Genomic DNA, 22,030 nt, shown 5'->3' with positions numbered 1-22,030 from the left:
TTTGCAGAAAACTGCACTGGTGTCAGTCTTGTCCTTCAGTGCTTCTGAAACAGGCTAAAGAGAAGAAAGCATTGGTGCTCTCTGAAAGCTCGTTGTTTTATACACATAAAACATGACATATGGAGACTGTGGTCAGTGCTATTGATAGAGAACCATCAAATAATGTAGACTGGAGAGGACCTCTGGAGATTGTCTCTTCCTGTTCCCAATGCTTTAGGACAGCAGTGTGTCCTTGGTTAAAATTTGCAATTCAGCATCTCACTCAATTTGACAATATATTTAGTCGTATAGAACTTAATTCTGACACCACTTAATTTTTGTCGCTTATCTATTGACCTTGCAATGTTATCTTAATTACCAATAATAGAAATTCCCCTAATTCCTTAAGCCTTACAAGTAATTATAATACTGCTTAGCTTAGTTTTTCTTTATTGCTGGATTGTCTCCAATACTATATATATATGTAGGATGCATTAAAGGTTGATAGCCTAATCAGTAGCATGCACATGCAAATGTACAACCAAATATGTCAAAATTCTCTGTGAAGTGCAAATTTTTTTGGCTACTGAGAACTCCTCATCTCACTGCTGTTGCTTCAGCTGGACTTCTTGAAACTCCATTTTGGGGAAACTGATGTTAATTTTTCAATTCATTGCTGCTGGGCAGTTTGCAAACGGAGACTAACTTATTTCTGTAATATTACACGTGGAACTAGTTCTGTTAAATTTAATGAATGTTTAAATCCACTAAAAAAAGGGACTGACGTATTGAATGTTGTTTACTGAGTGCAGCACAGAATCATAAGTGCACTGGGAAAAAAATTGAAAATGGTATTTAAGTAAAGCTTGTAATTAATTTGCACATGAATGGCCAACTTAAAGTGTCACTGCCAACCTTAATTTGATATTTCCTAGCATTCTGGGTGCTTGACTTTGCAATGTGAATGATCTTTTAATGTAGTTTCAGTGCAGTCATTGCGGCAGCGTTACACAGCTGTGAATAAACAAATGGTGGCGCAAGCTCAGTGCTGGTTGGGCTTCCCTTCATGGGGGAAGCTGATATTACTTGGCTGCGTGCAGAGAAACGTCACGTTGAGTGGGGAAGAAAACTCCAGCTTTTTTTCTCCTAGAACTTTGTGTCAGAAGAAAACTTTAAAGATGACCCTCATTTTTACATACTCTCCCTCTTTTTTACCTTCTCCCATTTCCCTCTTATGAGAACTGGAAGGTGCTTTGAGATCAGACTCCATACAGACACATTTATTTCTTGCTCTTGAAATGTTGCTGAGTTTTTCTACACAAAATGTAACAGCTGTTTCTTAATATGATGGCTTAATGTGATGATAGAGGAAGATATAAATTTTGGATTCTTGGCAAGAGTAATGGGACTTCTTTATCCAGAGTCAGAGTAATTTCAAAACAGTCCTGAAAAATGACTAAATAGTGATGACTAAATAGAATGACTAAATGAAATCTTTCTTACTGTTTTATGTTGCTGTTATTTTATCAATATCTATTTTATGCCGTATCTCATATTGCAGTGTTGAAAAATTATCAATAAGTGCAAGATCTTAATGATGAATGACTATTAAAATATTTACTATATCAAGCATAGTTTTTCCAGCTGATTTATTATACATCCAAAAGTTATTGGTTGTATAGAATTTATTTTAACAGTAACACATCTTGCATGAGAAGGAATGGATTCTGCCAGATTTGAACATGGCAAGTGTAGCTTATGCTACTGAAATACTGTGCTGACAAGTGTCCTTCATAACAAAAACGCTGCGTCCAGGTTTTTCCTGAAAGTGTTCATGCTTGGGTCACAGACTTCGTTGTCATTTCAGCAGAGCTGATAACACACATCTGCTTTTGCATTAGTTCTCTCTCCGTATATGAAACTGATTTTCATAACTGGTTTCATCTAGCTTCAGGTTTTACAGAGGCTGTACAGAACTGCTTCAGGGTTTTAGATCATGTGTTTTGCTGGATCCTGGCAATGCATTTGGGTTACTCTTCCGTAGATGAAAGGAAACCAGAATATCTATAACATTTTGGAGGAAGTTATTAGTAATTTTATAACATTTGTTCCCATTTTGGTAGAGTAAAATTGTGTGAAATGACTTTGAAAGGTATAGATGCTTTTTTTTTTTAAAATTCTTAGTGCCTGACAGGTTTTCCTCATCAAGTCCTGGGGAAATAGACGGAACAGAAGCAGTCTTGTTTCTTCTCCTTTTCTAGGCTTTGTATTGGAAAACCAAAACCAAAACAAAAACCAACACAAAAACAATCTGCTGGAGATAGGTTTTTCACTAGTGAGGCACCCAGGTGATTAACAGTCTAAAAATAGGTGAGACAGATAAGGTGCACTACAGCCTTATGTTGCTTTGGCACTTCTATTTCTACCATTGGAGCCAAACAAGATAGTGCACATACGAATTTGGAAAGCCTCATAGGAGAAAATAAGCCCAGGCTCCTGACACCTTCCCATTGGGTTAATTTGGCTTTCAGCGATATCCAGAACTCTTTACACTGACTTATTTTTAGCTACATTGAAGTGATTTGCTTTTTAATTTGGGGTTTTGCAGTTTCGTTCTTTACTTGCATGAAATGTTATTCTACTTTCTGGTACACTGCTACCAGTAAGTGTACATTTCGATTTTAGCTCATCTCAGCTACTTTACTGAAGCACATTCAAATGGTTAGATTAGAATATGGTGAAGGGATCTAAGAGAAAGTTCTTTGCCTGTGATTCGTATAAAAAGGATAATAAAACATAATGAAGAATTCGGCTGAGCCCTATATTATTGTTTATTACACATGATCTTTCCATAAAATACAGTTGATATTTTATTTTATTTTATTTTATTTTATTTTAGCCCCCTGGAAGTGCATTACTCAGATTTGATGCATGGAAGCCAGTTTAACCCCCTTAGTGAAAAACACATTAACTTTGGTGTTCATGTTGGTAGCATAAGGGAGAGGAAGCTAGGATGATTGCTACTCATGCAATTCCTCTATGGCTGAACAGACTTTTCCCAGGTCTGGATGAAAACAGTTGGTGCTGCTCAGAAAGGGCCTTCTTTTGATGGAGCTTGGCATAACTGTTAGCAAAGGCAGAGGCTGCTCTATGGAGTATCTCTCTTTGTCCTTTCCTTCTTATTTGCGCCGTAAAACCAGAACTGTTTTTTTTTTTCAGATGCTAGTGCAGATGTTCTGTTTCTTGAAAGCAGTTGTTAACACAAGTGTTAAAACATTTCTCTCCACTCTTTCATTTCCCTAACTGCCATTTCCAATTCCTTTGTCCCTCCTCATCCTTCTTTCCTAAGTGTGCAGTTTTTTTCTAATTCACTGCATAAATAAGGAAAACATTAGTCCTGAATCTCTGTATGACTCTGATCTTCCACTAACACACACTACCTGAAATAGTTTTGTCTCTCTTAAACCTTTTTTTTTTTTCTAAGGGAGAGCTCAAGAAACAAGTGGGAAACCCTAACATTTGGGAATTCACTGCCACTTGCTGCATCTAGGCTGTTGCACTTTGCCCTTCGGTTGAATATCCATGAGTTCCTAGGCAAGGATCACTGGAACAGGTTGCCCAAGGAGGCTGTGGATGCCTCATCCCTGCAGGCATTCAAGGCCAGGCTGGATGTGGCTCTGGGCAGCCTGGGCTGCTGGTTGGCGACCTGCACACAGCAGGGGGTTGGAACAAGATGATCTCTGTGGTCCTTTTCAACCCAGGCCATTCTATGACCCTAAGAAATACCAAAGCAAGGAAGGAAGAAACAAGACAATATACACAGATATCTTTTTTTCTTTTTTTTTTTTCTTTTTTCTTTTTTCTGAATGCCAAATTTTATCTGGTCAAACCAGTAATCCCAGCAGCTGCTAAAAAGTTGACCCCTCTGAGCCAGTGCTTTAAGTAATGCATAGGTAATCGATTTTCCCATTAAGCAATTATAATACATGAGCTGTAGCAACTCTGAGGCAGTTTTAGATTTCAATATTCTAGGTAGTTGCAAAAGGTGGTTGCTTAAATTATCCTAAGTTGCAGTGTTTCCATGACTAGTTCAGGACCCTTTGCCTAAGCTGTGTCTCAAATTCAATTAAAATCAGTAAAGAATTGTTTTAATCTCTCTCTTCAATTCAGCGGTCAGACCAAAAGGCAACATTGGTGGCAGGTGGGGGAAAGTGAGAGAGAAAGAAAAAACTTGCTAATGGCTGACATTATTTTGGCAGTTGGTGTAGGAGTGAGCTTTTACGTGGGGAATTCTTTTGTGGGAGAACAAAATAATTGAAGTCCTGAAGTCCTGAAAGCTTCCAGCCTTCAGTATCTCTCACTAGACACATATCTCCCTCGCAAATGACAGAGGGAATCCTAAGGCAGTTTGTTACAGCTATCAAATGCAGTGGATGAGGCATCTTTGGTGAGATAATTTGTCCCAGGAGGAAATCAGCCATCTCCTAGCAGTGTGACTTTTTCTCTGGAGAAATTTCTCACTTTTAATGTGGATTACACTGGAACAACTAAGAAGTTTTATCATCTTATCAAATACGGGAAAGCTATAAACCCTCTTTCCTCATTGCTGCACCAGAGAGTCTTCCTTTTTGATTTCTACTGATTAAGCTCTGTGTTTGCATTAGCAAATTCTCAGTGGATTATCCAAGATTTATGAATGATTTCCCCCCTCAAATGCTTTTTGCTTGCCTGTTGTCCTGCCTGTTTTGAGATTATAACTGACGTATAGTATTTTACCGAAACGATAGGTGTAGAAGTCATCCAGATTTTTATGTCTTATTTAGGTGGATATAACACTCTCTGGACCAAAGTACTTATCCCACATTAAGGTGAAAACATCTCCAAGAGCCTATTGTGAAAACATTGGCAGCTCCCTGCTGTGTCGTGCCGTCCCTGCAGGCACAGGGGAACATACCCAGTGATGTATTTTGACGGGCTGGCTTCCAAGTGTTAACACAAAAAATGGGAAATAAGCCTTAAGTAGTAGCAAAGAACTTGGTCTTCCTTTGTGCATGCATTAGTTTGAAAAAGAGTCACACATTAATATACTTATTATATGTTATTTGCTCCGCTCCTTAACTTGTAAACTGAGTCGAAGTGTGCATAGAGCAGCACCACAGAGCAGTTCTCTGTAGTTAATGGGCTGGTGCATCTCCTTCCACCAATCCTATCCATTTGCTGATGAGTCAGAAGAGATGTAGACCCTGCTTCAGAATGTGTATTTTTCCATGTGAGTTAATGTTATACTCCTGTGGATGATGATGCTAGACTAATTTTGCACAGGAACAATTATTCTCCTGGTGTGGAGATTTTCTAGTAGAAACATCCAGTTGTTCTGCACTTACCTGCACATACTGTGCTTCTCAAAGGCTTCATAAAAATATTTGAGCTGTTTACAGCTCAGTTTACTGTGTGGATTCGTTGTTTGACTACACTTGGTGATGCTTATGTGCTTGGCTGTACAGACAGATGGACATGTGTATGTAGAATACGCATGTGAGATGCACCCAGTTTGAGATTGACCTTGATCTCAAGCTCTCAGGAATAAAATTGTACATGACCATTTCTAAAGATTTTTTTTTTTTCCTTTCCCAGTTGTAGTGAAGAGGCACGTTTTTGTTGTTTGGGTTTTTGTTGTTGCTTGTTTGTTTGTTTTTCAACAAAATGTAGGGGCAGGACTTTGGAAATCTGGATTTCCAATGCCTGGTCAGAAATCCTTTTGGGTTTGTGCTTTTTTCCATACAGCTGCTTACTCCTAATAATCTTACAGATCCTCCTCTCACCTACCTACAGCTTTACCTTAAGATATAAAAAAAACCCTGTTGTCTGAACATAATGGAAGTGGTGTAGTTAGATCATGATTTCATGATTTATTTCTCAGGTTATTGGTCTTGTACAGACATCTTATTTCTGTGCTCCTTTGCAACGTATTCACATTTAGCTGTGCATGTAATTAAGCTACATACCTTTGGAACATCTTTTAAACTAACGTTTACATAAAGCATGTTTTCAGGGTATTTTTTTTTTTACTACTTTATTCACTAGGATGTCTTAAATGGGGGCAAAAATAAAAGTCTGTTCTTTTAAGTTTGGTGTAAGAAGAGATGCTTCATGCGGTGCAGAAAGCTTTCAGTAGACTTGCTGCTCTGTGAAACACAGCTGTTTACATCTACCTCATGGTGTTGCTTTTCAGGGTCAGAGATGTTAATAGTAATGAATACATAGGATGAAAGTGGTTCTTGCTTATTCTTCCTGTCCCTGGGAAAATTCACAGCAGAATGCACATAAAAAACAAGCAACAACAACAAAAACAAACACCAGTAAAACAAGTAGAAGAAAGAAAGAAAAAGTGAGAGATGCTGATCCACATTGAATTTTATTTTCCCTAGTAATCTCATAACATACCTAATAACACTTAAATTTTGGCAGTACTTAGTGATTGTACACTAAGAACTTACCCAGTTTTGCCTTGCATTCAGGACAGAAATACTTGTCCCCTGCCTGCTGCAGGAGTGAGTGGAATCCATGGCCCAGATCAACAGTGGTTTTGTGATTTATGTCTTGTGGTTTTGTGAAATAAATGGTTGGCATTGCAGAAGCTGGTTAAACCCCTACGGACATGAAACATGTTGAATGCTCAAGGAATGAGCAGACACAGACTAAGCTGCTGTCCTACTTCTGCTGGTGCGTGTTCATGTGGTAAAGGCTACAACATGGCAATGAAATAAAAATTTGCATTATGAATGCTGACTGTTGCATACAGATAAATGAGTAGGATCTCCTAAGCTATTGTCAGTCCAGCATCTTTTGCCACCAGTAGGTTTCTTTTGAAAAGAAAATCAATGCCTTCTTGTAATGTTTATTCTCTGAAAAGCAACAGCTTGTTAATTTCTCTTTAGACTGACTAAGCTATAGAAATAGTTCAGCTTTCTTACAGATTTCAGTTGTGATACATATTCTTTTCCCCCCGGTGATATGGTGAATGTTTTCAGATTGTAATGACAAACACATCTTCTGTTTAGTTTCTGCACTAACAAAAAACGGAGAACTACCTGCTCAGATTCATACTATTGCATCAATTTTAATGCTCATGAGGCACGAAGAACTTGAGCATCAATATGTTTATCGACAGAGCTTCAAGATATCATGGACTGAAGTGACAGCAGTTACCACTAATCGGCATCTCCATTCCTACCTCTAGAAATGCTGCCCTTTGATGAACAGAAAATTCTAAATGCTGGATTAGATGAATTTCTTTCTTGTCCTGTCCTAAAGCTACCAAGGTGAGCAGTAGGAAGGCTGACAAGTGCTACAGCTTCCAAAGGTGTGAGCCTTGTCCTTCAAAGCCTGAAGGGCACTGTCCTCAGCATTCACAGCACTGGAAATCATTCAGCTTCAGGGCTTGGAAGGAAGCTAACTCATGTTAAACACCTGAAAACTGAAGATGTGAGAGTGGAGCTGAGAGGATATGTAGAATAAATGCAGCTGTCCTCTTTTTAAAGTGAGGTGTGAATTAACTGACCACACAACAGATTCAAGCAGAGCATTTTTTGTGATGAAAATCGTCAAATACGTGAAGGTTTTGACTCTTTTGGGATCAAACTTGAAGTTTGGTGATGGCAGAGATGCTCTCCCATTTTTCTCAGGGCTTTCGTAACAAGCACTCCTAACCCATGTATTCAGTACAGTTTCATTTCACTCCTGTTCTCAGCTGGGTGAGAATACAGAGAGTGCAGCACCCCAGTTATTCTTCTGCGTGATCTTACGAGCAGGCCAGCACCATGCTTTGAAAAACAATGGGAGACCAATGCCAATCAGCATCAGCTCTCATCTTTTTATCTCTACATAGAGCAGTATTCAGCCCTATATTCAGCATAGCCTTGACACTGCTCTAATCTGAATTTAGAACTGAAACGTTTTGGAAGGAAAGTATAATTAAAGTTGTATTTGCTTCATCATCGTTTATCCTGTAACCTTCACTTAGAAGGTATAAATATATAGTAGTTATTATATAACGTACATATATATGGCATATATTATATATTGTAGTATAAAGAATAAATAGGAAAATATTTCTGAATTGCAGCTTTATTACACTTTAGTGCTCAAACATTATTAAAACATTCATAGAAGAATTGTGCAGGAGTTGGAGTTGGAGATGGGGCCCAAGTGGTTTGCGGCTGATTCTGGACAGTTGAAAAATGACAGGTGGTGGTGCAGAATCTCAGTGGTGTCTGGAACCTGCAGGTAGTTGGTCACATCACTAGAAAAAGTGCACTCCTGTGCCATGTGGAGCTGGACAGTTGTGAGTTGCTCCTTATTAATCCAGCGGTGGAAACATGGGTAGCTCTGAGAAGCCTTTCACGGCATCTGTAGACCTGCACACAGTGGTTGCAACTGAAAAAGGTGTGGGTGGGAAAAAATGTCTCCAGTCTCTGTAGCTTTACATTTCAATGGGTAACATCTGGATTTCCATATATTGAGAGTGGACGGGGGACTTGTAACTGGTGAAGTTGCATGTGTTGGAGGAAATGGGAAAGAATGACTAGCATTGTCTGACACGCTCCTTGAGATGTCTGCATGTATGTAACCTTCCATTCTTGGAAAACTGTTTTGCTGTAATAAGAGCAAATTCACATTTCTTTGGTGAGGTGTTGTTTGAAAGGATGTCATTAGGATATTCCTTCTTCCTTCAAAGCATCATATGCACACAGTTACAGCAAATCTTTGACAGAATTGCAGACTTGTTCCCCAAACATCATGTTTTATGAGCATATGATAGGTTTCTGTAGAAGGATCTCAACTAGAAGAACAGGTATAGAATATAAAGGAAAGCATGAACTCAATGAGAAACACGAGAATTTTATATTTTTGATTGGAAAGAAAATTACTAAAATTTAGAAATTATGTATTTTTAATACACTAAAAAATGACATCTGCTTTTTTGAGTCTTTCAATTGCCACTGAATTCGTATTAAAAGAAAGAGGAAAGACGTCAGCGAAGTTAGTCTAATTGTACTGTTAGGCACGACTCTTCTGATAAGATGTCTAACAAACATTTTGAGGAAGAAGGCACTTGAACAGCCATAACTGTGTAGCAGGAATTTAATAATCTCTGTTTCAGTTCAGCCATGTTTCCCCACCCCGTGAGTATTTCTCTTGAATAATGCAGGTTGCTAGTTTTCTGGTGAAACTGAATTGGAGTTGGACTCACTGAGAAGTAGAGAACTTACTACTTGATGAGAAGAACCAGCATCACATGTGTTAGGTGCATTGAATCCAAAGGGTCTGGAAGCATATCTCCCATCTCCACCAATTAATGTGACACAGTCCTCAGACAGAGGACTTGACGTAGTTATTGACATGTAGGCATCCCATGTTGTTTCACAAAGCCTCATAACCTCTGCCTTCATAAGTGTGGGGGTCTTCTTTAAGCCTCGCATTACCAACTTGTTGCCTTGAATGCTGAGGGCACTTCAAACATAGGGATGTGTAGGTGACTGACTGTCACCAATGTCACAGTGTAAATTCAGGCTGAAAAACAGCCAAAAATTGTGTTTTGCAGAACAACCAAGCTATAGAGACATCTGTGTGGGTATGTTTAAAAGTCTTTGTAGAGGACTTTGCAATGCAAGAAGAAACACAGAAGTAATCTTGGCTTGCTAACACATGGAGATGTGATGTGTTCTGCCTGCTTCAAAGGTTTAAAATATTTTAACTTTAAATATATACATACTTTTATATATATATATGCTTATATATTTGTTTTTAAAAACAATTTTATTCCAACTTACCTTCAGTGCTATGGTCTGTTTTTTACAGAGGGCTCTTCTAAGTTAATGTGAGGAAATAGTGGCAAAAATATATTGGGAAAGGCAAGAACCTTCCATCTCCAAGGACACCTCTTTGGCAACGTTAACCACCAGTCTCACAAAGCGAAAGAATGACCAAGCAAATGAGTGACTGCTGTTTGAACGCTCTTCCAGCTAGAAGTGATTCACTCTTAAACGTGGGTGTCTTTGAAGCAGAGCTGTTAGGGGGAAGTGTGCAGTGGTAATGTATCAGGTCTAAACGTAGCTGTGGGACTAGACTGGAACTGGGTCCACATAGTTATCTCCTGGTAGCTTCTTTGCACAGCAAGTGTGAGAAATCTTCCAGGACACCTTCTTAGAAATGTTCTCATTATTTATTTAGTCCTCAGTGAAACTAATGGTTGTGTCTGAAGATACCTTAAGGCTGTTTTCCATCTTGTCCTTGGAATGAGCTAACGGTCTTCCTTCACGCTGAGCGTTTCTAAACCACACTAAAGCTTGTTTTGCAGACAGCACATGGCCTGATTTTTGGTTTTTTTTTCCTGCTATGGATTCAGCTTGGTGAATACTCAAAACCTCTAGCTGATTAACACTATCCTTGGTAAGAAATGGAAGAAACCCGTGCAAATAACGTGTCCAATGCAACAAATTTGTTTTCTCTGAACTACTTATTCTTGCATGGGAGACCACAGCACCTCATTCTGTCACTTACTAATAACAGCAGTGACGTATTATTTTTCACAGCACAGAGAGATAAAATAATCTCAAGTTAGCTTGAATTGTCACTTCATGTTGCCATTCCTGAGCCATTTGTTTAGCATCTGTTTGCTGCCTGGGTCTTATCACTGCTTCCCAAGCTATACTATTTGGGAAGCTGAGTTTTGAAACTTTGCCAGCACAGCTGAATAGTTCCATTAGTACTATTGTTGTTATTATTGCCTGCTTTTTGACTTTGGCAAGGACTGAACATACACCACAGGCTGCGGAGGGAGTCTTATAAAGATCCAGTGGTGGGATATTGGTATCCTATCAAAAGGGTACAGCAGTAATGGAAAAGGAGAACCTAGACAACCGAGTAGATTATCAGACAAAGCAACTATAGAGATCTTCAAAGGCTCCAACAGCTCGTCTACTTGAACTTACGGTGTCCTGGATGGAAATATGTGCTTGTTTTAAAATTACACTGGTTCTGTTTTTCAAATAGGAATGTTATTGTGCAGTGTGAATCATCGTAGAGAATAATAAGCTACAGACCTTGCAGAAGGGAAGTTGCCCTTTCTGGAAAAATACATTTGCAAGGAAGTGTTGCATTTTAGTTAGTATGACCTTGCCTAAACTCGTATTTATCCTTGGCTTTGTTTGTTATGTTTAACATTCCAATCCTCTTTTTTGTTAGTTTGGGGATAATCAGCAGCAGGTTTGCTGCTCCATTGAAGCTTCTTAAAATGACCTGAAATTCACTTTTGATATAATGTACCTCTGAACATCAGCTAAACACTTTGTTAAATTTGATAGATCACTTCTCCCTTGATTTTTATTTATTTTTAATAATTAAAAGTATTTGATTAGTCTTTTCTCACCTGATAAGCAAATATATATATATACACCTGTGCATATGTAAATCTCCTCCATCTACTGGTAGTCTAGTAAAATGTCATGCAAATAAGTCCCTCTGGATGTTTTTCACTTAGTCCTAATGCTATGTAACAGAAATAAATTTGAGGGGAAATATGTTGTTGTTTGGCACTTCTCGGATTATGAACAAGTGTTTACTCACTTCAAATACTGAACTCATTCCACACAGGCATAAATCTTTAAAAGGTATTATTTATGGCAAAGAAGAAAGTAAACTTCCTTCAGATTTTAAAGAGGGAGTTTTACAATGTTAAGAGTGAATGGTCAAACCTTCAATGAAACTTCACAGAGTGCTTAAAATACTTTTTTTTTTTCTAATCCAAATGCAGAAGGACATTTAAAAGCTTGCAGTCAACTCCTTGAGAGTTATTTGTTGTATCTTAAAAAATACAACGTCGCCGTTCTGGCCTGCCTAACAGCAGCCAAGACTTCTGGCTTTTGTTGTTGTTGTTGTTGTTGCCCTGCAGAAAAGCATGGTGAAAGGAGCTGATGGATTTTCTTTATTTCAGGAGCTTGTTGTGGGAAACGGTGGTCACATTTGAGCGACTCCACAGTCTGATAATTCACATACGGTCAGTCACTGCGTGTGTGTGGGCATGGAGGGTGATGGGGCCAGGCAAAGGCAGGGTGACAGCATTTTTCTTAGCTTTTTGACACCAGGCTGTCCATCTGACTTTGAAGAGAAGGAAATAAGCAGGCTAAACTCCTGCTTCTCAAGCAAATTACTGCTGATTTCAGTTCGAGCAACGTTTCCCATTTAGGCTTTTTTGGGAAGTCTCTCCATCTATCTTTCTTTCTTTCCATCCTTCCCTGGGACTCCCACCGCTCCTCCCATAGGTTGCAATTAGGAGTGAGCAAGAAAACTGTAAGAACATGAGCTCCAGTTCCGTGTACGTGACAACTCAAATAGCAGTCAGAAAAATTGTTTCTTAGCCTTCATTCTGGCATTATGCTGGATCCAGGTTTCAAATTACCCCTCTAGCACGGGGAAAGAATTCCCGGAAGGATAAGCTCTGCTCAGCCTGTAAAGATAAACAGAAAACAAAAGAATGGGAGGTAATATTCAAGAGATTAAATAGCTCATTGGGGAATGATGAGACTTCTGCCCTGTGGATATTACGTTATCTTGGTAACTCTCAGTGATGGAAGATAGAGCAAACTGAAGAGGATTCCACAGCCTGTTGATGAAAATGATGAGCCTTCGGTGTGAGGAAAGATTAGAAAGATGAAGACCATTTTATTTAAAGAGAAGGTAAATCAGAGTGGATACTTCGGTCTTCTTGAAACATCCAGTGTTACAGAGTAGGTGTTATCTCTTTCCTGTAGCATAACAACCAGAGGGCAGGAAAGTAATGAGGCAATTCTTTCAATCTGGTAAATAACTGTGCCCTGTCAAGTGTATTTGTCAGCCAATATCAGTAAAGCAAATAGTTAATTAGGTTTCACAGTGCTGCTAGCCGCATCTCCCCAGAATGAAAACAGTTGCAGTTAGTTCATATATAATAAATGTTTTCAGAAGGCTATAAGCTCTGCCCTTCATCTTACTGATGTGCTCTGCAATTCGCTTTATGAGCAGTTCTGCCAGTTTGTAGATACAATCCCATTTGAAAGGCAAGATGTGCCAGATGAGACAGACAGAGAAGTAGTTCAGCAGTCCAGTGTGCACAAATCCACGCCTGAAAGTGCGATGAGAAAGCCGAGTCTGCTGAGAAGTGAATGAGGAACGGCAGTACTTTGTTGTAACGATGTTAGTTTTACATTAAGGCATCCAGAGCTGCAATGTGAGAAATCCACCCTGGAGACTACATGTAAAGATCTATTAAGATGATGAAGGAGACTCCATTCATATTCCGTACCATTTTTTTTTTTTCAGAATATATTTCTAATTATTTTTTTTCTTTTAAATCTCTTGTAGTAAAAGACTTTGTTTTTAATATACAGAGTGGTTACTGAAAATGAACTGAAAATGAACTCCTCTTCAATAACTGTGCAATTGCTCATTGTCATTCGGATGTGAATTTGATTCAGCAGAGTGATTTCTAGAAAACACATGCATGAAAACACATGAATTGCAAAGTGAAATGTATTTCTCCATAGTGATCAAACAAATACTTGTCTTTTGTTAATTGGACAAAGGGGGGAAAAAAAGTGATGAGAAAAAAAGCTGGCAGCTTGTTGAAAATCAGAAGTGATCCTGTACTGGTTTGACTTAATTGTAGCACTGCAAACTTTTCTCATGAAACCTTTTCAGAAAGAAGGTAGCAGCCGAAGGTAACTCACTAATATTGCATGGCAGAAGGAGGAAATGAGTGGAAAGCAAACTGAAATGCAGGAAAGAAAAGGAAGGCAAGGAAAAATGCATGCATCTGAATGTTTAGCTCATTTTTTCTGAAGCACAGAAAATTTCTAGACATTTCAGATGAATTAATTTCAGATGATTGGATTATATTACAGAGTGTTGAGAAATTCCTAAGTTAGTCACTCTTTCCAGAAGATGGCTGCAGGAATAACTTACTACATTTCTAATGCATTTTTCAGTTTCAGTCAGACTGAGTTGCTGTGACTCAGGCTACCTGGTGCCTTCGTCCTCGGGAAGTCCTGATGCTGTAAGCAGGGCTTCACCCAGAGTGGGGTATTGTACGTCCACAACAGGATGGCAGAACCCCATCCCTGCCTTTTAATAAAATATGAATTGACTTTTTAGGGTTTTGATTTTTAATTTTGTTATAGACTCATTCTTTCCAGTCTGAATTTTGTCATGGCCCAGACTTGGAGAAGAAAAAGGGTATTGTTCAACCTATTCAGGGGATAAAACGTCATTAGATGCTTATAATCAGATTACACTGGTTTTGAAGGGAGGCTTATAAAGATGAATTTTGTACAGTGAAGGGATGATGAGTAGGCAGATGTTCTATTAATTTCCTGCTTTGGGAATTTTCAGACGGAGTAACTTTATCTGACAAACAGACCCAGTGAGATGCAGAGAGATGACTACTAAATCAGAATTCAAGTCTTGAAGTGATATTGTATTGTACTAGTCTGGAGAGATTACCAAAGGTAACTGCAGTATTAAAGGTACATACAATATCAAAGAGAGCCTGGAGGGAGGAGTGGAGTATTTTACTGAATCAAAATGTGACAGGAAATGAAGAAGCCTTTAGGTAAACAAGCCTTCAGGTACATATCGCTATGATCCTGCAGCTCTTCTTCTGTCTATCAGAGTTGCAAAAGCATTAGTTCCACTTCTAGGCATGGAAACAGTCACTGGATAGAGTAGCAGGGGTCAGAGTCCATGATTAATCTCTCCAGCTAGCGTTATTAATGTCCCAAATGTCACTCCTTATTCATTTCACCCACTTGAGTCTGTCACGTCCTTCTGTGCTGATGGTTCTGAGAACAGGTTTGACATGAAATGCATGATAACAGATGTGCAGCTGGAGTAGCTGACTGGAAAAAAAAATCAGCCTGCTGTGAGGGACGTGGATTCCTTTCCTCCAAACACTGTTTTTTAATTCCCTAATTGTCCACACATTTTAGGGAATCCATATAAATTAAACTGCCTAGAGAAAGTTGCACGGTTGAGAGGACTGGGGAGAGGTCTGGGATTTTCAGCTTTGCAACTCTGTGAAAACATCAACTGTCACCTATGAACCAAAGTCATTCTGTTGTCTGCATCTGAAAACTAGAGATGGATTGTTGTGAAGTAAACTCAGTATTTGCTTGTGGGGAATGACATGTGGGACACAGATCTGTAGGTACAATTTTCACACTTTCACTCTTGAGAACTTGTCAGGCTAAGACTGATTTTTTTCTCAAATGCTAAAATTTAAATGTTACCTTTTCAGTGTTTCAAAAGATAAAAGTTTTAAAAAGGCAAATAAAGTGTTTACTGGACAATATAGATTTTTTTTTTTTTAAACTTCCATAGATTTTGTGAAGAGGTGATACGAGAATGTTGGGAGAAAAAAGTAAAAAGAAAGAAATTAGCTCGCATCAGCTCTGCAAAACACATATATGACTCATTTTAGGATTGACTGAAGCTCAGTGCTCAACATCCAGATTGCAATCCGTTGTCCTCGAGGCTATTTACAACTGATGTTCTAAAGTCTGTCCATCTTGTCCTGCAATGCCACAGTTGGATTAACAAATGAAACTGGCTGAGGAAAAGTGGGAAAAAAGAATAACAGAAATGATTGACTGTATGCAGTTTTCAGGCCATTCATTGAGCTTGCTGTGTATACAGATGCTATATTTCCGTATTAATGCTCAGCAACATGAAATGTGGAGACGCATCAAAATCTCATTCTTCTTCAGACTTTTGCATCTTAACTGGAGATATATATATATGTTTTTATGTGGGCTAAAGAATACTGTTACACTATGGCCTAAATATCCGATAGAGAAGTTTAATTCATGTTGATGTCTGCTACTGACTTTCTTCAAGAGGAATTTTGGATAGATTTGGACACTGACCTATGTTAGAATGGCAAACCTGATTCTTCTTTGTGGCAACTGAAGAGTGGCAATTCTGGTGCAGTAGAAAAAGAAATTTGCTGAGTGAAGACTTCCCTCATGTCAAAAGGAAAAGGTTATGTGTTCTCATGTACTAAAGTACTTCTTATGCTCGGGATTTATTAGGTGTTAAAGGTGATACTTAGAAAAGATATTTTTATCAAAGGGCCTAGCACTACTTTAGTAATTAGAATCTCTGTGAGTTAATATCACACAGATCTGCATAACATGTTATTTTTTTGTATTTGTAGAAAATCTCTTAGTGCTTCTATATTTCTTTTGACTTTCCCACTTTTTAGATGCATGGCTAATAAAGAGGCCAAGCAATCCTCAAATGGAAATGACCAATTGCATCGAAAATAGATCTGCCTAAGTTAGCCTCTTCTTCCTTCTCTTCCTTTTTCTCTTCCTTCCTACTTCCCTCCCTCCCTCTCTCTCTTCCTTCCTTCTTTTCTTTCCTTCCTTCCTTCCTTCCTACCTCCCTCCCTTCCTTCCTTCAATTGTGAAGTTTGTAGATTTTGAGAGTCACCACTAATAGGGTTTTTAGTTGCCTCCATGTTTTTGACGCTGGTTTGTAGATGCATCTTTTAATCTTACAACTTCTGTAGAGATTTCAGTTGTCTCCTACAGTTAACATCCTTCCTTTGTTACTGATAGCAGTGTAAAGGTAGAGCTAGTTCAATTTTGTGTTTTAATCTAGAAAACTGCATTTGGGGCTAAATAATTTGCTGTGGAAAAAGAAATCTGCCCCGAGATTTAGGCCAAAATGTCCTTTCAAACTGATAGCCAGGATTTCCAAATTCAGACTGTTTTTCAGTATTCTTAGAGCTGCTGTTTGCTGTTAATGTAGTGGTGCCTGGAGACACCAATTAAAATCATGGATGGACAGTGCCAGAACCATGATGTTTACTAACATGTGCTGGTCCTTTCTTGAGGACTTAGCAGTAAAGTTGCATCCTAAAAAGTCATCTTTCCAGCTTTTCTGGATTATATTTCATGACAACAGACATTTTAAAAGCTTGAATGCCATAAAAATTGAATTTGTCCTAGAGAGTGTTATGAGAAAGAAAATTTAAGCTCTGTATAGACTACAGCACTTAATTTCTATGAATACCTTTTACTTCTACCTTACTTTCACTTACTTCTTGATGATAGGGACTTCCACAGGTATTATTTAATAAGCATTCCAGCTACAGTGAAGTTGCAGTGCCATCAATTCACTGCATTATCAAAAAGTCCATTGCTTAATGTACTTGAATTGCAACTTCCTTTGGGCACAGTAAAAAAGCAACTACCTCTTTGATGAATAGCACTTAAAGTTATAATTGAATATACTGCTTTGAAAAGATACACTGGCATTTACTTTTTGCTTTAACTGCAGGATTGTTTTGTGAAGAAAAGATTGAGTCTCATAACAATTGGGCTTGCTTTGCATAATATTGTCTTATCTGTGCTATAAATCTTTGCCAATATTGGATGCACAGGACAAAGCTCACACACTCCTAAAGCTTGTTTGTGAAGATGCCAAGCTCTGAGATTCTGTAATGAGGCTGGCATTAAAAAATGCTAAATAGGCTTTTTCCTTTTTAGTATTATTGAAAATTATCTCATCTCTTCCCCCTCTTTAAGAATCATTCACACAGAAGATAGTTGAAAAAATGAACAGTTTATTTTCATGCTTTTTTTGTCCATTAAACTACTGCATTTTCTGGAGAACAGTGTGATCCAGGAAAATAAGGCACAGAACTGAAAGCCATGAGGTTTGTGTTTCACTCTTCTGTCCTCAAACGTGTTTTTGGTTAATTGCCAGACCCTAAAGGTCAATGTCAACTGAGTATATCACCTAAATATTTGGATATAAATGAACTTCTTTTTTTTTTAATTACTTTTCTTGCTGATCAATGGAGTAAATACTGATGTGAGCAATTCAAGGCTCTACAGTTGGGATCACAGCGCTGTTCTCGTAGGAGCCTCAAAGGCCACCATAAATCCTACCTGAGCTGTTTGAAAGCAAACTCCAGAACAGTCTTTAGGAGATACTGATGGTGGAGTGTCATCTTGAAGACAAAGGGACCAGAGAGATCCTTGGCTTTATCACATTCGTGTGATAGGTTAGTTAGAGACTCAAGAATGTAATGCACAAGTCCTGATTACTAGTCAATTTACAGCTTCTATTGGGATTTTGTTATTCTCTTCAATTTTAGCATGTCTAAATGTGCCATCCTTGTTGAACTTCTAACCTTTTGTTTTCTATTAAAATAACCACGGGGAAGGAGGTAATTTACTTTTTGTGTCTCTTCATTTTGGAATAGAGAAGTGTTGTGTTTAAATTTCTCCTTTCTGATGTTGGAGAAGTAAACCTGTATTACTTATATTGATTATCACATTACTAATGAATAGCTTGCTGCCTGGTGCAACTCTGAGCCCTTCGTATTAGTAGCTGTAGATCAGCAGTTTATGATTTGTTAAAGATCACCAGTTAAAGATCACACAGTATATATGAGTAATTCTTTGCAAGGTAAATGTTCACAGGCTGGTGTGTGCACTTGATATCATCAGTGATTATGAACTCGTATGTCTTGTTGGAACTTTCAGAAAAACAGGCTGCCAGCCCCAGCATCCTCAGTAATGGGGTTACAAGAAAGATCCCTGAGAAGGACATGGATTAGCATCTGCTTGTGGGAGAAAATCCCCACAATACAAGTCTCAGAAAGCTTAAAACCTGAAGTAAATATTTAGAAAAGAAATATTTATGCAAAAATGCGGTAGCTGGTGCCATAAAACACAAGCATGATTTTTGATGGGTAGAAACTCTTTCATTCAGGTGGTTTCGTTTGGATCCTTGCAATCTAATGTGAAGCTGGGTAGAAAGAGCTGTAGGCAAAGTTAGCATGAAGTTCCCTGGCTGCAGGTTTGGAAAGGTCTTTGTGTCAGAGAAGGGCTGGGGGAAGGTTGTCTGATCCCTTGTGCACGACATTTTTGTGGGAGGTTCTCCAAGCCGCTTCCTTTCCTCAGAAAGTGTTCCAATGAGAGCAGTTTTCTTCATCCGTATTGCTTCCATCTCCTTCTCTCTGTCTCAGACTGGGCTGCCTCATTTTACGAGCCTTCTCCCATACAGAGATTTATGTCTGCTTTGGAAGGCAGCAGAGTGAGTTTCTACCCTCTGGCACCTTTGAGAGGATGCACAGAGCAATCTCTTAAGGGTGCAGAGAGAGATGGTTTTGTTTGTTTCACTGCTGGGTTACATTAGCAAAGGTTGCAGGTACAAAAGCTACACCTCACTTTTGCTTCTGATGCAGCTGAGCTGGTTGAATAATTCAGATTTCCATTCCTGTTGATGAATGCCTTCCCGCCCCACACCCCAGCCAAGCAGGCTGGAGGTGGACAGAAAGGAGTGTAGACGGTGAGGACAGCTACAAATGATCCTCATGGTTTATTCAAGAGCACTGTCCTGAAGGAGTGACACAGTAACCTTGGCTGTGACCTTCCTCCTTGCTGCTGGCTGTTGCAGAGAGCATTTCTGGAATTAATCTGGGGCTGTGACTCAGCGGCACTGACGTGGCAGACCTGCTGTAATCAGTGGAGGAAACTTACTCTCACTTACAAGCTGGTGTGTAGGCTTTACCTCCTTTATAATAATGTCTGTTGAAATGCGTCTCTTCTTCACTCTTTCCATAGCAGAGGAATAAAACTCAAGGATTTTTCCTGTTAGGGCTTCTTAACACACGCTTAACAAGGAGGATCTGAGTACTGATAATTACATGCCATGGTGTCATTCAAGCCATCAAATAAGAAGATGCTCTGCACTTCCAGTTACAGTTGTGCACTTAGCCTGCACAAACACTGGTGAGTGAGTGTGGAGTTACACGTGGGTGCTCTTTGTGTTAAACCTCAAGTATTACTGCACAGTTCACTCACATACCAGCAGCGTGCATGTACGTAAATACTGGTAACCATGGCATGTTTGCACATTGAATGCATCTTGATTGCAGAGTAGCTATGAGCTAAATACCCCATTGTTTTTATGGGGTTCACTTGGTGGACACGATTTGCCTGGGCAACACCAAGGTAAAAGCACCGTTCCACTTGGCATTCCCATGCGGTCCTGCTTTTATATATTTAGACATGAAATATGGTATATGGGTTCTCACCCTCCAGCACAAATCCTGCCTCGGTGAAAAAGAATCAGGAGTGAAAAACTGAATGGTTATTTTCTAAGGCTTATGAAGGGCTGTTAGGAAATCATCAAAACAACCTCCTCCATGTGAACCAAACCAGATTTAAGTTGGCAGAAACCAAATGACAATCCATAATTTACTCAGCTCCCTCGCCCATCCACTCCTCTGCACTTACAAAAACCTTAATCAAAATATTTGAAGGTAGTTGACAGAACTGAGTGTGAGTAGCTTCAGTCAAACAAGAAGAAATTGGTGTGATGTTCCAGATCCTTGCTTCTATAAATGAACAGAATATCTCAGTAAACTCCACTGAAGCTTAGCTGATTTACATTGCTTGAGAATTTAGTCCCAGACATTTTATGTTGCACTAATTATATATTAGGCACTGCCTTATGGCTACTCCAGCTTTTCGATCGAAACAGATTTTAGATGTGGTCTGGGGAGTGCAAAACACTGCAAATAAAACTGCCGCTTAGTACTCAGTCACTGACTGTCATCATCTCTACCAGAAGAGTTTACATGTAGTGGATGAGCCGTATGTGCCAGTGTGATGCGTGACAAAGTCCTCCCCAGCACATTTCTAAGTAGTGAACCCACCAGGTCCCAGGCACGAGCAGAGGCACACAGGTGCTCATGCTTAGGCTTTTACTGTACAGCTTGTCTTCCCTACTGGCTTTTTTTTCCCCAACTGTAAATATCAATATGACCCAAATCTGTTGGCTTTGATCAAGTAAAAACAAAACAAAAACCAACAAACAAAAAAACCAACAACTACTAATCTATTTAAATGTGTTTACATTTTATCTGATTTACACAGTCTGTGGCACTATAATTTCTAATTCCCAGCTGTGTGGCTTTTTTCTACCTGGTATCATTTGCTTTTTATTTTATTGTCAGACTTATTCTAGTTATCCATTTCGGACTGCAAATGAGACTCGTGGGGTTTTATTTATGATTTATTTCATGGATATAAAAATGATGCTAATGCTGTAATCATCAGATATAGCAAATATTTACAAAGACATATTGGTGCTTTTTTCATTAACGTAGAATTTGAGCATGCTCACTGGCAGAAGTAATGGCTTTTCATTTTCCCCCAGGAACATGTAATCATTAAAATTAGTTGACAGATAAATCTTATGAGTCTTCTAAAAACCCTACTCACCAAACAAAAAAGGGAAAAAAAACCCAGCTTTTCCTTGTAAATCTTCATCAGAATACCACTGTATCTCATTGAACCTCTGTCCTACAGCTTCTGCTGAGAAACAGCAAAAGAAAGATGCAACCAGTTCCTGTGGGTATGCTCTCAGGGCACAGTAATGGAACGTTACTGAGATGATGGATTCATGATCATTTTTGATAATTTTTCACCATCTTTTATAACGTGGTGTGTGTGTTTAATGAAATCATATGGTTTATTTTCACTCCCTCTCTATCCAAGCACATCAAGCATTTGGTCTGAAAATTTCCCATATTTGTGACATTTTTCCTTGGGCAGGATGTAATATCTAGCGGATGACAAATGACCACATCGCGGACAAAGCAGGCAGGCAGCTTTTCTTCATATGAAATAGTCCTTTTTATATCCCCTCTATCTTTCCACAACATAAATATACATGCACAGAACTAATACAGGCTCAGACTACCTGAGTCAGTGGAAGAGGAGCACTGCCATCTGTGGATATGCTGTTCCTGGACTGAATGGTTTCCTCTCTGAAACGATCTTTATCACAGTGAAGCAATGAAGCTATAGGCTTGTCACGTGGCAGAAGATGAGGATCCTTCTGGCCAAGTCGTCAGCATACAATGAATATGATTTGTCTGGTCCCAAATATTGTGGGAGTATCTTAAAACAGGGTAGAAACACTTAGTAGT

At 38.9% G+C, this 22,030-nt stretch overlaps 1 protein-coding gene across 3 annotated transcripts in view; it reads left to right on the top strand.

Moving 5' to 3' along the window:
• PDE1C (phosphodiesterase 1C) overlaps window positions 1-22,030 on the top strand; it is a 164,015-nt gene that overhangs the window by 24,316 nt on the left and 117,669 nt on the right. For 2 of the 3 annotated variants that reach the window (XM_042889222.1, XM_042889223.1), the window contains exon 4: window positions 11,975-12,037. The exons of the other annotated variant lie outside the window; for it this stretch is intronic. In XM_042889222.1, the coding sequence (XP_042745156.1) occupies window positions 11,975-12,037 (63 nt within the window). The remainder of the gene's footprint in view (window positions 1-11,974; window positions 12,038-22,030) is intronic. 3 annotated transcript variants of the gene reach the window in all.

The sequence above is a fragment of the Lagopus leucura genome, unplaced genomic scaffold (assembly GCF_019238085.1).
Source record: "Lagopus leucura isolate 7727_CA_CO unplaced genomic scaffold, USGS_WTPT01 Super-Scaffold_100157, whole genome shotgun sequence".
In the NCBI taxonomy this organism is placed as follows: Eukaryota; Metazoa; Chordata; class Aves; order Galliformes; family Phasianidae; genus Lagopus; species Lagopus leucura.
Note: the sequence above shows the minus strand (reverse complement) of the source record. Positions and strands in the feature narration are given on the sequence as shown.